Source organism: Myxine glutinosa, chromosome 12, assembly GCF_964187855.1.
Source record: "Myxine glutinosa chromosome 12, kmMyxGlut1.1, whole genome shotgun sequence".
Lineage (NCBI taxonomy): Eukaryota > Metazoa > Chordata > Myxini > Myxiniformes > Myxinidae > Myxine > Myxine glutinosa.
The window spans coordinates 93790228-93808252 of NC_136272.1; the positions used below are offsets into that span (position 1 = coordinate 93790228).

The 18025-nt window shown below is 42.6% G+C and overlaps 1 protein-coding gene across 1 annotated transcript in view; it reads right to left on the bottom strand.

Moving 5' to 3' along the window:
• FEZ2 (fasciculation and elongation protein zeta 2) overlaps positions 1-18025 on the bottom strand; it is a 96100-nt gene that overhangs the window by 12343 nt on the left and 65732 nt on the right. The window contains exons 2-4 of the mRNA XM_078766092.1: positions 9097-9205; positions 5022-5141; positions 817-967 (exon numbers count right to left, since the gene is read on the bottom strand). Coding sequence (XP_078622218.1) covers positions 817-967; positions 5022-5141; positions 9097-9205 — 380 coding nt within the window. The remainder of the gene's footprint in view (positions 1-816; positions 968-5021; positions 5142-9096; positions 9206-18025) is intronic.

Sequence of the window (18025 nt, forward strand, 5' to 3'; positions counted from 1 at the left end):
TGCTCTTCCATGGGCCTCAACACATGGATATGAAAAGCTACTTTGAATTAATGAATGAATGAATGATCGTTTTAAGGCCATTTTTCCCGCCAGAGCGGGGGTTAGCCTTGCGGGCCCCATGACAATCATGGTTCCCTGTTTGAGGCAATGTTTTTATGGCCGGATGCCCTTCCTGACGCCAACCTTTGGTCACGCTCTTACGATGTGCAGGGATACGGTGTACCTATTCTAAACCGGGGTATACACCGTGATCATTCATCCCAGCAAGCTGGTACTCAATTTGCCGACCTCGGAAGGATGACAGGCTGAGTCAACCCCCCTGGCCTTAATTCAGCGATCGACCGGGATTTGAACCCAGGATCCTGGGATCCCAAGCCGGCACCCTAACCGCTAAGCCAAGACCAGGCTCAACATCAACACCAGCCAACTTTGAATGTCGAGTGCAAAATCATTTTCTGGACCTATCACTTGGTTCAAGGCAAAAAAAAGGCATTTTGAGCAATACAGACCAAACTGTGATGGCATCAATCATCACAAACTGTGATGTGTTGATATCCATCAAAACTCCATCAGAAACACGATTTGTGCTGTGATGCAATTCAACACTCAAGGTCAACTATGCACATGCTAAGTGAATTGGTGATTTTAGGATTGAAAAAAAATACTCAGAGATGAAAGGATGACAACTAACCGTGGAGGATTAATAGAAGGTTGTGAAAGCCAATTAGGACAGGAAGAGAAAGAAAATGGAAGGCAATAAAAATAATGAGGTGTAAATAATGTTTATGCAGCCTCACAAACAAGCAATGGACGCACCATCCTCACAGGCCTTCGCTATGTTTGAGCGCTTGAGGGCACCGAGTTCTTGAGAGAGCAGCGACATGTGATCCGACTTGCTGGTGATCTCGCCTTCTTCCCCTTCTGGCGACTCGTGCATCATCATCATTTCTTCAATCTCCTCGATAACCTGTTTGCAGAATGGGAGAGGGAGCGGAGTTTTAATGTCTTACACCTGACGGACCTGTTCTGACTATTATTACCAAACTTGTATACGGCATCTTCTTGTATGCTGTAACCATGACTTCCACACCCTGTGTCATCATTTTTTAAAGTGTATCATGGACAAACAATTATTAATAGAAAACATGTAATTGCTTACAGAATAAAAGTGCAAAGTCCTACTTCTGCCCCCTTAACACGATGAACTGTTCCTGTTCTGCAAAACCTTAAGCACCACCTTCTCTACCTAAATACCAACTTTCATGAGCATACCTACCCCCTGCCTTCAGCCAGGCCTTCAGTGTTCCTGGAGGGATGCTTTCACAACCTTATCTTCTTGAGTCAATGCCGTCACAATTCCCAGCCCCATTAACATTGAGGAAGACAATTTGCAGATGCAGCAAATTCCCCATATTGACGTTCTTTCGAGATTGAAGACGTACTGGTGCTATGGGAAATACACAGGCTGAATTAGCATCAAGTTCGAGCAATTAAGGGTGTTCGTTCACATTTCAGAATACAGTGGTTGTTATCCAAGGGTGTGCGTGCTCTCAGAAGCAATGTCAGGATAAAAGGCTGTAACTGAAATGTGCATACAAGCAAGCCAGTACTAAGAGGGAATTGATGACATCCTTAGGAACAGACTTGGAATGGTTTGTCATGTGTACATACAGTTTGAAGGTCACCTACAGCCCCATCTATATTATAATATATGAAGGGTGGACGGGGGTCGATCCTTTCACAGTTAAAGGCTTTTTCCACGAACGCTTACACCCCCCCTCCCCCCCCCCCCCCCCCCCTCTCAAGTCGGACGCGGGATGTCGTTCCATGGTACAAACCACTCATCGATTTCCCCATTGCCATCGTCCTCATCAATAAGAATGCCAAATTTGGTCTCCAGGTCTTCAGGCCCCATCAGCTCAAAAAGGGGGGGGGGCGTTTCAAAAAGGGGAGAACGTTTCAAAAAGGGGGGAACGTTTCGAAAAGGGGGGAACGTTTCGAAAAGGGGGGAACGTTTCGAAAAGGGGGGAACGTTTCGAAAAGGGGGGAAGGTTTCGAAAATGGGGGAACGTTTCGAAAAGTGGGAAACGTTTCAAAAGGGGGGAACGTTTCAAAAGGGGGGAACGTTTCAAAAGGGGGGAACGTTTCAAAAGGGGGGAACGATTCAAAAGCGGGGAACGTTTCTAAAGCGGGGAACGTTTCTAAAGCGGGGAACGTTCCAAAAGCGGGGAACGTTTCAAAAAGGGGGGGAACGTTTAAAAAAGGGGGGAACGTTTCAAAAAGGGGGGGAATGTTTCAAAAAGGGGGAGAACGTTTCAAAAAAGGGGAGAACGTTTCAAAAAAGGGGAGAACGTTTCAAAAAAGGGGTGAACGTTTCAAAAAAGGGAAGTATGTTTCAAAAAAGGGGGGAACATTTCAAAAAAGGGGGGAACATTTCAAAAAGGGGGGGAACATTTCAAAAAAGGGGTGAACGTTTCAAAAAAGGGAAGTACGTTTCAAAAAAGGGGGGAACATTTCAAAAAGGTGGGAACATTTCAAAAAGGGGTGGAACATTTCAAAAAAGGGGGGAACGTTTCAAAAAAAGGGACAACATTTTGAAAACGAGAGAATGTTTCGTAAATGTGAGAATTTGAAAAGGTGGGGGGAGGAGAGGACGGGTTTAAAAGGGGCAAATTTCGGCTCCCCTCATGGAAGCTAATTGCTGGGCATTTAAGTCTGACTCCAATTGTTAATATAATTGTAGAAAACAAGTCATTAGAAATTGCAAAATAAAATATAATTGCATGTTGATAATGAATGTGGAGAGATTAGTACACTGAAGGTGGTCTTGTTAAAGCATAAGGAAGTGGAACTTGTGGGAAAGAAAAAGGGAGGGAATCGACACGACGTTGATTGTGGTATGCTAAAGGTGATAGGAATAAAGGAGAAACTTATGTTTCAGGTGTAAACCCTTCAATGGAGCAAAATAAAATGAACGGTTAACACCAGAAACGTCAGCTTCTTGCACCAGCTGCGGGTTGGCATACCTCAATCAATATCCTGTCAACTTCATCCTTTGTTCTGCATGTCCACGATGCAGATCTACACTAGCCTCCACGGCAAGACTAGTTATTCAAACTTGCACTCACTTTTATCAACATTTGTGGAGTTTCACACCAACCATTTGCTTTCAACACATGTTGCCCTTTTTAATATAGGATCACTTTATATAGGACTCACATCTTGCCCATGAGTCCCCTTTTTAATTAATTCCAGAGAAAATCCTTTGTTCTGCTCTTCTATGAACCATCACCAAATAGTGTGTTATAGCACTTTGATTTAACTATGGGGGTGAGAGAAATCTAGGCAGGAAGGACTCAAAGTTTGAAAGGCCGCAATTCTGTTTTATATTTTAAAAAAGAAAAGAAACTAGTTTCTCTCTTGCAGCATCTTCTGCATACTTAATTGGTTTAAATTTGTTTGCTATAATGTTGAGATATTTCAAGTCCAGCCAAGCAAGTGACAAGAACTGCAGGATAGCAATATTTGCCTTTGAGCTGTTGAGTCAAAGCTCAATATCAAACAGAATACGATGAGAACATAAGCTCTTTCCCTGCCGCATTATGGATAGGGCATTGCATCACCAAGTACAGCATTATATCAAGAGTGGTCATTGAGCTAGCTGTCACATGTGCCAACACCTCACATCCCCCACCCCCCCCCCCCCCCCCCCCCACAATACCACCTTTAGAGGCCATTTTTCCCCGCAAAGCGGGGGTTGGCCTTTTTTCGGGAACCGTGGTTGTTGTTGTTTTTCGGTCCCCTTTTTGAAGCAATGTTTTACGGCCAGATGCCCTTCCTGACGCCAACCCTTTTTGCCGCCTTTAACGACAAACAGGGAATTACCAGTGAACTGGTACTCAATTATCCGACCTCGGAAGGATGACAGGCTGAGTCAACCCCCCTGGTGTTAATTCAGCGATTGACCGGGATTCGAACCCAGGATCCTAGGATCCTAAGCCGGCACCCTAGCCGCTAGCCCAACACCAGGGTTCAACCCCCCCACAATAACCCTTTTAAATAGGTTGGCTCTGGTTTGTCGATTCCACAATAAAATTTCGAATTTCTAGCATGCTTGAGCAGCATCCCATGATGATGAAGAAGAAACGCATGCATCCAGGGTTAATTATCAGCTATGAAACGCTCACTACTTGGCCGGGGCAGTCTGATGCCTTGCGGAGGGTGTCTAGTGGTGGGGGGAGCGGGGGGAGAGAGGGGAAGGGGGTATGAAATATATAGAAGCAAGCAACATGGTGTCTAGTTGTTAAATTAGCAGGCAGCATGTCCAGACGATAAAATGCAGGACAAGCAAGTTTGCAGGCACATCTTTAAAAAAAAAAAAGTACATTCTGTCCTGGCAGCTACCCATATGCGGCATAATAGAGCTTGTCCCGCTGTATGGGCATTCATCGTGGATCTTTGAGGAAAAGCCCAAAGCTCCAATGGAAATGGACCACCCACCTCAATCCTATCATTTCCAAACCACCACTCCGCCTAACATTTCACCGTAACTACTCTCAAAACTCGCAGTCAAAACATAAGACAGATGTTTCCCAAAAGCTCTTAGGAAAATGAAACGCCAAGCAAAGACACTCCATGCCTAGCACATTTCAAAATGACCTTGTGGGGAACAGTCGTGCCAGGTAAAGGCAAAAAGAGAGGAAAAACAAAGCAAGTTCCATATTACAAGCAAAGACTGAGGTGGCCCTTAAAAAGTATGCATGACTATGGATGACAGTTCATGATAAAATTACTGGGAATGTCAAGCAATCCATGAATGAATATGTAAAGCAGAATTTTAACGTGCAATGCATACGAGGCATGGCTGCCGAGGGGAACGGGAGGAGGAGGAGGAAGGGGTAAAAACCATGGGTGAAATGCTCCCAAGCATGACAGGTTGACATTTGCTACAAAAGTCCAGACCGCTCGTTAGACATAAACCAGCGGAACAGCATGGCAGCAACGAACGAGCAGATGGTCACCTGCTCAGCAGTCAATATGGGCTCGTCGCTGATGCAGGACACAATTATGGAATGCATATCGAGCTGTTCGGACAACTCCTCCTCGTCGCAAGGTGCAGCGTTGTTGTCTTCATCCGGCACCTGGAAACGCCATCCAGAGGAACAACTCAAAACGATCGGATAAAGAGCTACCAACACCACGACCGATTGTCTATTTTGAACAATCTATCCTACGTGCAGCAAGGACATTTAAACATTGAAAGCCCAATTAAGCCATTTTCACAGAAAGCAGGATGTAATGGCTATTCCGCCCATGGTGAGAAAGGCATCTTGAAGCCCCTCAGTTTCGTCAGGGATTGATTTTAATTTTATTCACTATTTTTCACTATTATAATCAGGGATTTGATTTTATTCACTATTTTTCACTATTATAATCAGGGATTTGATTTTATTTACTATTTTTCACTATTATAATCACGGATTTGATTTTATTCACTATTTTTCACTATTATATTTAGGGATTTAATTTTATTCACTATTTTTCACTATTATAATCAAGGATTTGATTTTATTCACTATTTTCACTATGATAATCACGGATTTGATTTTATTCACTATTATAATCAGGGATTTGATTTTATTCACTATTTTTCACTATTATAATCAGGGATTTGATTTTATTCACTATTTTTCACTATTATAATCAGGGATTTAATTTTATTCACTATTTTTCACTATTATAATCAGGGATTTGATTTTATTCACTATTTTTCACTATTATAATCAGGGATTTGATTTTATTCACTATTTTTCACTATTATAATCAGGGATTTGCTTTTATTCACTATTTTTCACTATTATAATCAGGGATTTGATTATATTCACTATTGTTCACTATTATAATCACGGATTTGATTTTATTCACTATTTTTCACTATTATAATCAGGGATTTAATTTTATTTACTATTTTTCACTATTATAATCAGGGATTTGATTTTATTCACTATTTTTCACTATTATAATCAGGGATTTGATTTTATTCACTATTTTTCACTATTATAATCACGGATTTGATTTTATTCACTATTTTTCACTATTATAATCAGGGATTTGATTTTATTCACTATTTTTCACTATTATAATCAGGGATTTGATTTTATTCACTATTTTTCACTATTATAATCACGGATTTGATTTTATTCACTATTTTTCACTATTATAATCAGGGATTTAATTTTATTCACTATTTTTCACTATTATAATCAGGGATTTAATTTTATTCACTATTTTTCACTATTATAATCAGGGATTTAATTTTATTCACTATTTTTCACTATTATAATCAGGGATTTAATTTTATTCACTATTTTTCACTATTATAATCAGGGATTTGATTTTATTTACTATTTTTCACTATTATAATCACGGATTTGATTTTATTCACTATTTTTCACTATTATAATCAGGGATTTGATTTTATTCACTATTTTTCACTATTATAATCAGGGATTTAATTTTATTCACTATTCTTCACTATTATAATCAGGGATTTAATTTTATTCACTATTTTTCACTATTATAATCAGGGATTTAATTTTATTCACTATTTTTCACTATTATAATCAGGGATTTGATTTTATTTACTATTTTTCACTATTATAATCATGGATTTGATTTGATTCACTATTTTTCACTATTATAATCAGGGATTTGATTTTATTCACTATTTTTCACTATTATAATCAGGGATTTAATTTTATTCACTATTTTTCACTATTATAATCAGGGATTTAATTTTATTCACTATTTTTCACTATTATAATCAGGGATTTGATTTTATTCACTATTTTTCACTATTATAATCAGGGATTTGATTTTATTTACTATTTTTCACTATTATAATCACGGATTTGATTTTATTCACTATTTTTCACTATTATAATCAGGGATTTGATTTTATTCACTATTTTTCACTATTATAATCAGGGATTTGATTTTATTCACTATTTTTCACTATTATAATCAGGGATTTGATTTTATTCACTATTTATCACTATTATAATCACAGATTTGATTTTATTCACTATTTTTCACTATTATAATCAGGGAATTAATTTTATTCACTATTTTTCACTATTATAATCAGGGATTTGATTTTATTCACTATTTTTCACTATTATAATCAGGGATTTGATTTTATTCACTATTTTTCACTATTATATAATCAGGGATTTGCTTTTATTCATTATTTTTCACTATTATAATCAGGGATTTGATTTTATTCACTATTGTTCACTATTATAATCACGGATTTGATTTTATTCACTATTTTTCACTATTATAATCAGGGATTTGATTTTATTCACTATTTTTCACTATTATAATCAGGGATTTGATTTTATTCACTATTTTTCACTATTATAATCAGGGATTTGATTTTATTCACTATTTTTCACTATTATAATCACGGATTTGATTTTATTCACTATTTTTCACTATTATAATCAGGGATTTGATTTTATTCACTCTTTTTCACTATTATAATCAGGGATTTGATTTTATTCACTATTTTTCACTATTATAATCACGGATTTGATTTTATTCACTATTTTTCACTATTATAATCAGGGATTTAATTTTATTCACTATTTTTCACTATTATAATCAGGGATTTGATTTTATTCACTATTTTTCACTATTATAATCATGGATTTGATTTTATTCACTATTTTTCACTATTATAATCAGGGATTTGATTTTATTCACTATTTTTCACTATTATAATCAGGGATTTTATTTTATTCACTATTGTTCACTATTATAATCACGGATTTGATTTTATTCATTATTTTTCACTATTATAATCAGGGATTTAATTTTATTCACTATTTTTCACTATTATAATCAGGGATTTGATTTTATTCACTATTTTTCACTACTATAATCAGGGATTTGATTTTATTCACTATTTTTTCACTATTATAATCAGGGATTTAATTTTATTCACTATTTTTCACTATTATAATCAGGGATTTGATTTTATTCACTATTTTTCACTATTATAATCAGGGATTTGATTTTACTCACTATTATAATCCCACATAAGGTTCGAATATCCTGTCGGGGACTCATATCGGCCCTTCCTCATCAGAGGGAAGAGCGTGAAGAGGCTTCGTCGATAATCCCACGATAACAATCAGAAAGCAAACACCAAAATATAAAACTGTATTAAATAAATAACTAAATATATTTTTAAGCAAAGGAAAGTCAGTAATTGGAAAGGAAATGATGACAAAAGCCCTGACCTATTGTGGATTGTGGAATATATGTATATTAACATTCCTCAGGCCTTTCTGCTTCAACAGTGATGTAATGCTTTTATCACCATGGTAACCACACAGAATAGCCCTCCCTCCTAAGAGAAATGGAATAGTGGGGATGCAGACAGTCTTGTCTTTGTGTGGCACTTGGAGGCCTCAGGACAAAAAAAAAAAAAAAAAATCACAAAAACGGATCATACAAAACTGGCTGGATCTCAAAAATATATAAAGGAACCCGAATAAAAGCCTCACTAAAATGACTACTCTTTTATCAATGTGCTCTTGTTTACAAATGCCCAATGATAGATATTTCTTGCAAAAGGTTAAAGTTGTGACCGTTGATGGATACAATCAATAATTTCCATTAATCGAAAGGAGAAAACAAACATCCTCAATGATCATTTTCAAATCATGAAATAATATTGACCTAGCCAGAGGAAATGTCAATGAAAGCATTGTTGGTGTTCATCTTAAGATGGTTCCATCACTATGAGCATCCCTCAAGAGGTTTAAATCGGAGCCCGCACTAAAAAATCCCAAACATTTTAATTACTATACAAGCAGTCTACACATTATCTGGTTTCGGGAAAAGGAAGAAGGAATCAACGGTGGGAGAGATTAGGGAAAGGAGGTTGGGAGGAGGGAGAGCAGTCCAATGGATTCCACAATTTTGCATACGTAATTTATAGATGAGCCCTGCTCATAGCAATCTTTGCTTTCCACATGTAGTGCGAGAGGAGCGCTGTGAGAGGAAAATACAGTAGGCAACACTCACAGGTTTATCTTGCAGGTCCAGCGATGAGATTTGGAGATCACGAGCATGTGAAGAATTCCACTCGAGTGAGGGAGCATTTCCAAAGTTGTCCGTCACTGTATTCCAAACCCTACCAAAGAGCACAGCAATATGGAATTATTAACAGTGGTAGTGTGGCCAGCAGTGGTAGTTTCAATTTCCTTGGTTGTATTCAATGTCCAACTGAACCCAATTTAACAACTTCTATTTTTTTAACAACAACTAACAAGGCTTCCTGGTTCCTGATGCTGCAGCAGAGGTACATCATCCTATTTAAAGAGGGATCAAGCTTGCTACCTCCTCGGCTAACACTTTAGCACTTACTTGTATACATTAACAATCTAATGATTCCTTTCATAACGGAAGGTTGAGGATGGGAGATTGCAGGGACAAAGGGATGGAGGTTGCCCCAATTCCCCCCAGCTTTTTCAATGTTCACACAGGCCATCTTGTAGGAATTGCAATCTGCCCCCTCTCAAAAGGAATGGTCCACCATCTCCACATCACCTGATAGGGCTGGAAGGATGGGCTAGAGGTATGCACACTCACCCCTATGCTGTCTAGCCCGAGTTGGAATATTGGCCCAGCTATAAACTACCATACTGGCATGCTGTCCCTTGGAAGGTTGTTAAACCAAGCGTCCCGCCTGCCTGCATTAGTTAATGGATGCTAAATATCCCAGAGGTGTCTTTCCTGAAGAGTAGGCAAGCTATCGCCGGCACGGTGAACAATTTCCAAATGTTTGCCCTAACCTACACGGGGTGCTGCATCAGCGGCACAGCCACACCCTCAGCCAATGGTGCTACCCCACACTCTTGTGCTGCATACAAAAGAATAAGAATCACCAGCTGTTCATTCCACCTGGGAATACTTTCACAAAACCTATTTTCATGCATCGTTTTATCCCATCCAATCTGAAGTTAAATGAACCATCCTCTAGGGTCGAGAGTCTAGACCCTGGTACACTGAATCCTGTAGGGAGGTGGTTGCAGTCGAGCTGCCTGCTTTCTCAGCATAGAAAGCTAACCAGACCGAGGGAAACCTTTGTTTATTCTATAGTGCTCCTTCCACTTTTGTGATTGAGAATTTGTGGCTGTATCCCCTCGGTGTTGAGAGCACGGGGCTCCATCCCCTCTGTGTTGAGCACGGGGCTCCATCCCCTCTGTGTTGAGAGCACGGGGCTCCATCCCCTCTGTGTTGAGAGCACGGGGCTCCATCCCCTCTGTGTTGAGAGCACGGGGCTCCATCCCCTCTGTGTTGAGAGCACGGGGCTCCATCCCCTCTGTGTTGAGAGCACGGGGCTCCATCCCCTCTGTGTTGAGAGCACGGGGCTCCATCCCCTCTGTGTTGAGAGCACGGGGCTCCATCCCCTCTGTGTTGAGAGCACGGGGCTCCATCCCCTCTGTGTTGAGAGCACGGGGCTCCATCCCCTCTGTGTTGAGAGCACGGGGCTCCATCCCCTCTGTGTTGAGCACGGGGCTCTATGCCCTCTGTGTTGAGAGCACGGGGCTCTATCCCCTCTGTGTTGAGCACGGGGCTCTATCCCCTCTGTGTTGAGAGCATGGGGCTCTATCCCCTCTGTGTTGAGAGCATGGGGCTCTATCCCCTCTGTGTTGAGAGCATGGGGCTCTATCCCCTCTGTGTTGAGAGCATGGGGCTCTATCCCCTCTGTGTTGAGAGCATGGGGCTCTATCCCCTCTGTGGAGAGCATGGGGCTCTATCCCCTCTGTGTTGAGAGCATGGGGCTCTATCCCCTCTGTGTTGAGAGCATGGGGCTCTATCACCTCTGTGTTGAGAGCATGGGGCTCTATCCCCTCTGTGTTGAGAGCATGGGGCTCTATCCCCTCTGTGTTGAGAGCATGGGGCTCTATCCCCTCTGTGTTGAGAGCATGGGGCTCTATCCCCTCTGTGTTGAGAGCATGGGGCTCTATCCCCTCTGTGTTGAGCACGGGGCTCTATCCCCTCTGTGTTGAGAGCACGGGGCTCTATCCCCTCTGTGTTGAGAGCACGGGGCTCTATCCCCTCTGTGTTGAGAGCACGGGGCTCTATCCCCTCTGTGTTGAGAGCACGGGGCTCTATCCCCTCTGTGTTGAGAGCACGGGGCTCTATCCCCTCTGTGTTGAGAGCACGGGGCTCTATCCCCTCTGTGTTGAGAGCACGGGGCTCTATCCCCTCTGTGTTGAGCACGGGGCTCTATCCCCTCTGTGTTGAGAGCATGGGGCTCTATCCCCTCTGTGTTGAGAGCATGGGGCTCTATCCCCTCTGTGTTGAGAGCATGGGGCTCTATCCCCTCTGTGTTGAGAGCATGGGGCTCTATCCCCTCTGTGTTGAGAGCATGGGGCTCTATCCCCTCTGTGTTGAGAGCATGGGGCTCTATCCCCTCTGTGTTGAGAGCATGGGGCTCTATCCCCTCTGTGTTGAGAGCATGGGGCTCTATCCCCTCTGTGTTGAGAGCATGGGGCTCTATCACCTCTGTGTTGAGAGCATGGGGCTCTATCCCCTCTGTGTTGAGAGCATGGGGCTCTATCCCCTCTGTGTTGAGAGCATGGGGCTCTATCCCCTCTGTGTTGAGAGCATGGGGCTCTATACCCTCTGTGTTGAGAGTTTGGGGCTGCATCCCCTCAGTGTTGAAAATTTGGGGCTGTATGCCCTCAGTGTTGGGAGTTTGAGGCTGTATCACCTCAGTGTTTTCCCCTTGCCCCCATTCTTCCCCACATCCCTCATTTCTACAAGTCTACCTGTATTTTGTCCCTCAACCCAGAGTGACGAGGTCGGGGGGGGGGGGGGGGGGGAGGAGGGAATGCATGAAACTCAGGCATGGGTCAAGCGGGCTGACGCAAGGCCCCATTGTAACTGTTATTGTGGGAAGTGTACTTTTATAAATTTTATTTTGTATATTCATAATCTTCAAATTGTAGGATTTTGAATGTATGCTTTCATATCACCAAGATCTGTACGAATAAATGTTACGAAATAAAAATGAAATATAACAACAACAACAGGCATTTCAAGGCCATTTTCCCTGCTAGAGCGGGGGTTAGCCTTGCGGGCCTCATGACAATCTTCTCCATTTTGCCCTATTTTCTACATCTCCCCTTGTTAACCCCCCTGCCCGCATTTCTTCTTCCACCACCTTTTGCCAAGTCTTTCTCAGTCTTCCCCTTCCTCTACTTCCTACTACATTCATTTCCATCACTCTTCTCAACCAGTCACTTTCATCCTTCCTCAACACATGACCAAACCATCCCAACCTGTTTCTCTTCATAGCATCAATCACAGGCTCTAGTCCCATCATCCTTCGCAATTCATCATTTGTCTTCCTCTCTCTCAACGATACTCCGCACATCCACCGAACCATTCGCATTTCCACCCTTTCCAGCCTTCGTTGCTGCTCTACGTTCATTACCCATGTCTCGCTCCCATAAATCATAACACTTCTCACACATGCAGCATACACCTTTCCCTTCAGCTTCAACGACACTCCCCTCCTCATCAGCACGCCACTCAGTTCCCGAAACTTATTCCATGCACATCTCACTCTTGCAACCGTTGCTGAGTCTGATCCACCTTCTCCATTCAGCATGTCTCCATATTCATATTCATAAAATTCACATGTCCATAAAATAAAAATGAAATGTAAATTGCTAAAAGTACAGGATTATTGTTTGTACAGTTTTGACGACTATATGCAATCATCACTTTTTCCACAGACACTTAAAAGCCAATTAGCAAATAATAAAATTAAAGCAATTAAACATATTTTGTAACGTTTATATCACTCCCATGAAATCAGTCCCATGATGCCATTGTCGGGTTTCAGACTACTGCCTGATCTTATTGACGGTATACTCTTGCCATGATGAAGGTGAGGTGTATGCGCCGATGCTACATGCAGTCTTTCAGTTTTCAAATATTGTTCACAGTGTGAACAAATGATGAAACGGAACAAATGGCATCCTGGGAAGGGATGAAATGGGATGCAGGACATTCGAGCAAAAAAACAGGACACCAGGGGTGTGTTCCAATAGCAAAGCCTGCTCCCAATCATCAGTAAAGTCATGGAATCCATCATTGCTTCGGATATCAAATCCTTCCTCTTCTCCAATGGCTTGATCTCTGATCATCAATTTGGATTCAGACCAGGTCACTCTACTCTGGACATGCTGCTTCTGCTGTCTCAACAATGTATGGAGGTCCTCAATGTCAAACAGGAATTTAGAGCTGTCTCCCTTGATACAACAGGTGCCTTCGATACGGTCTGGCACCCCGCTCTGCTCACCAAACTCTCCTATGATATCCATGGAAATCTCCACACATGGCTTGCGGACTTCCTCTCTGCTCGTAGTCAACGTGTGGCCCTGAATGGATTTCTCGCATCTCCCCTTCCTGTTCAGGCTGGAGTTCCCCAAGGCAGTGTTCTGGGCCCTGTGCTTTTTCTGGTCTTCATCAATGATCTCTCCTGGTGTTGGGCACGCGGCTAGGGTGCCGGCTTTAGGATCCTAGGATCCTGGGTTCGAATCCTGGTCGATCGCTGAATTAACGCCAGGGGGGTTGACTCAGCCTGTCATCCTTCCGAGGTCGGCAAATTGAGAACCAGTTCACTGGTAATTCCCAGTTTGTCGTAAAAGGCGACAAAAAGGGTTGGCGTCAGGAAGGGCATCCGGCCGTAAAACATTGCTTCAAAAAGGGGACCAAAAAACAACAACAACCATGGTTCCCGAAAAAGGCCAACCCCTGCTTGCGGGGAAAAATGGCCTCTAAAAGGTGGGTTTTTTTTATCAATGATCTCTCCAACTCTCTGGAAAATCCTCTCTATCTCTTTGCTGATAACTCCACTCTCTGCCGCTCCATACGTCATCACACAGATCGGCAGTCCGCAGCCTCCTCACTCTCTGCAGACCTGGTCAAAATAACAGACTGGTCAAACAAGTGGAACATGTCTTTCAATCCTGACAAATCTCACACTCTTACTATGTCTCTCCGAAAAGACCGTCTGGACAACCCTCCCATCTACTTTCTGAACAATCCTCTCCAAAAAGTTCTGTCACTCAATCTCTTGGGTCTCACAATCTGCCATAATCTTTCCTGGGAAAACCCATTTCCAAGCTGGCCTCCAAAGCCAGTCGTCGACTGGGCATTCTCCATCTTGCGAAGTCCTTCCTTGGCACACCTGAGCTCCTCACCACATACAAAACTTTCATCCGCAGCTCAATGGAATACCGCTCTCCCCTCTGGGCTGGTGCTCCTGCCTCACACCTCGCTCGACTTCATGCTGTTGAAACCAAAACTTTCAGAATCATTGGAATCTCCCGCGATGAAGCCGATTGTGAGGGCCTTTCACTTACTCACCGCAGGCAGGTTGGTGGCCTTTCTGTCTTCTACCGACTCCTCTGTGGCCTAGCCCCCCCCCCCCCCCAGCCCTGTCTGTGCTCTGTCCCCCAAGTACTCCGACAGGTCGCACAAGATCTGCCTGCAATCCTCTTCTGGTGAAACTGCCAAAATCAATACTCTCTGCTCAACTTCACTCTTTCATTCCTCTTTTCTCCCACCTCTGGAACAAACTCCCTCTCTCTCTTCAATCCCACTCATCCCTGTAGGTCTTTAAAACAGCTGTTCACCACCATCTCTTATCTTCCCCCATCCAAAACCTTGATCTTTTCTACCCCTGTTAATTCACCCCAGATTCACTTTTCTGAAATACCAACTTCTTTCCTGGAAGTCCTAGCAGTGTCCATGTGTTTTATACCTCTCCCACCCGCCACCCCCCTACCCATGCCTCCTCCGCCCAAGCCCTCTCCCTCCCACAGATCTCCCGATGTCCCTGCTCTCAAATGTTGTACTTGTGTGCTTCCCTCTCTCCTCTCCTTCCCTCTCTCCTGCTTGCCAAGCCAGCCATTCATTATCAGCAACTTAGGAAGTTATTAAGGGAGGTACATAGCGAGCAGTAAACAAGGTGCTTGTAAAAAGAACTCTCCCACTTCGGATAGCAAAGATGGCTGTAGTACAACAACAACAACAACAACAACAGGCATTTTAAGGCCATTTTCCCTGCTAGAGCGGGGGTTAGCCTTGCGGGCCCCATGACGATGTTCTCTATTTTGTAGTAGTCAAAGCTGCAGTCGTCAAATTCAAAACGATTGGTGGCTATTTTTTCAATTTTGCTATCACAGAGGATGATAATTAAACATGCATTTCTTTTTTTTTTTTTGGACCTCTACCTTTCATCCAAATTCTTCAAAATGTACAACATATAATTCCCTTCCACACCCTCCCCAGAAGGCACATTGCAAGGGTCCATAGATAAGCTTTGGAGGGTGCTCTTCCTTCTGACTCCCCATTTATTCATCTTTCTTTCCCTCTTCCTCATACTCTGTAGCTGCTGCTAACAAAATTAATTTGTTTGGAGAAAATGAAACTGAAAGATCGAGTAAAACTGAAAACGACAGCCCAGACAGCTTTTACTCGAGAATAACAATAGCATCATTTACATGGAAACTGACATGTTGTTAAGCAATGCCGAGCACTTGGTTCCATTGAAGTGCTTGCTACTGTACTGTGTCTTTCTCACCCAAGAAGGTCGAGAAAGTTCTGTCCAGCATTGCTCTTGCTTCAACGACGAGCCCAGATGGCATCAGTGTCCATGTTCTCAAATCCTGCTCCGCCTTTCTTTGCTTCCACTTTGTCTGCCATATTCAGTCTGCCCTCCTTTTGTGCCCTCCCCTCGGCCTGGAAGTCAGAAAACATCACCCCCATCTACAAGAAGGTTGCAAAATTAGATCACTATCAACTTGTTCTTTCTTCTTTCATATATGGATGTGCAGAAGCGATCCTCAGTTTTAGTTGCAAGTCCCCTAACCAGTCCAATTCCCTGGGGGAGAGGGAGTTCAACTCCAAGATGTCACCCTGATACTTGTGTCGGGAACAGGATGTTATGATGTGCCCCATTCTTTGGTGAGCGTTTCCACAGTCACAGCCAGGCTAGGTTCAGGTGCCACTTGTGCATCAGGTGGCCATATTGGCCATGTTCAGTTCCTATCTTGTATTCGGATTACATCTATTTGTGTTGCTGGGTTCCGCCGCATGAAAGGGGGGGGGGGGGGAAGGGGGGGAGGTGGGGTGATGTTGGGAAGGCCAAAGCTATCCTATCAACTATAGACCAGTGGGCTTACTTACGGTTATAAGCAGTCATAGAATTCCTCATTGCTGCCGATGTCAAATCTCTCCAGTTTTCAAAAACCTGATTTCCGACCATCAGTTTGGATTCCATACGAGTCGCTGAACTCTCGACATCCTGATGCTCCTCTCCCAGCAAAGGTTGGAGGCTATACATCTCAATGAAGAGGTTAGGACGGTCTTCTTGGACACAGCTTGGGCATTCGGCACATCCTGCTTTGCTTGCCAAGCTCTAAACCTATGGCATACAAGGCTGCTTTTATGATTTTATGATTTATGATTTACACATTCAGTCAATGAGTTGCTATAAATAGAACCATCTCCCAGTGGAGGCTGGAGATCCCCAAGGCAGTGTCTTTGGTCAACTCTTGTTCCTCACCTACATCTACCTCTACTTAAATGACCTCACTAATTTCCTAGAAAACCTCTTCATTATTGCAGAAAACTTCACATTGTGTTATACAGTACCCCATCCCACTTGAACTGTGTAACTCTGCTGATATGGAATTGATTAGACTCTGGTCTGATATTATGGAACCTGTCCTTCAATCCTGGAAAAATCTCTGTCTCACCCTGTCACTCCAAAAGGATCATCAAACTAATCCAACTGCCTATTCGCATGGTCAGCCACTGGAAGAGGGTCAGTCTCTTGAACATCTAGGCCTCACTATCAGCCATGACCTCTCTTGGGCCAACCATATAGCAAAGCTGGGCTCCAAGAAAGCCACAGATTGGGAATCCTCCATTTATCAAAGTCTTTCCTTGGAAAACAAAACAAAAAAACACAGAAAAAGGTCAATAAAGCCTATGTCCATATCTCAGTGTAATAGTGCTCTCCTCTATGTGCTCTCGCCACAGCATCACACCAGTCTCTCCTGGGTTCTGTGGAATATAAAGCTCTCGACATGATTGGAATTTCTCATGATGATGCCGAATCACAAGGTGTGTTGCTTTCACAGCACACCAGGTCGGCTGTCGCCCGATTCTTCGCTGATATTGCTCCCTCTGCTCTGTCAGTCCCACAACCCTCCCCAGGATGCAAGTGTTCTTCCAGTAACCCTTCCTGGTAAAACTTCAAAATCCAGATTGACTGCACACCTCAACTCTTATTCCTCGCTTCTCCCGTTGATGAAACCATCTTCCAGAGGCCATTCTTTCCCACTCTACCAAGCAAGCAGTGCACTGCCACCCAATGTCATCCCTAATATCAGTACAACCTTTCGCTTCCTTAAGCCTCACTCTTGTAAAGAAAAAAAATAATGTAATGACTTTAGTCATGTTTTACAATACTGAACTCGAGACAGAACAAGGTCACCATTAATGGGATTGAAGTGTTTATCCCAAATATTGTTCAATCAACTGGGCTTTTCAAAAAACAATTACGTTAACACAGAGAACCTCCAAACTCATGCAGGTCTTGCATAGTTCTTAAGGCATAAGGCAAAAGCTTCTCTGCATTTTGTTTCCACCTTTTGTCAACTTTCACCTGCTTTCCATTATCCTCAACACTTTGAAACATTTGCCAAAGCATTTATTTTTCGCCATTCGTCACAGATGTCAATGGGTGTTGACAATGCCGCGAGAGAAAGTGTTCGAAAGATGGGAATGAATGACTGCAGTTGTCCTTAAAGCTCAAAGCTAAACATTCTAGACCATTGACATATCAGGGAAAAAAAGTGCAAACACTGCAAACAAATCCCCCAAAAGCATTGCACTTCCAATAGCAAGTATGCTTCAT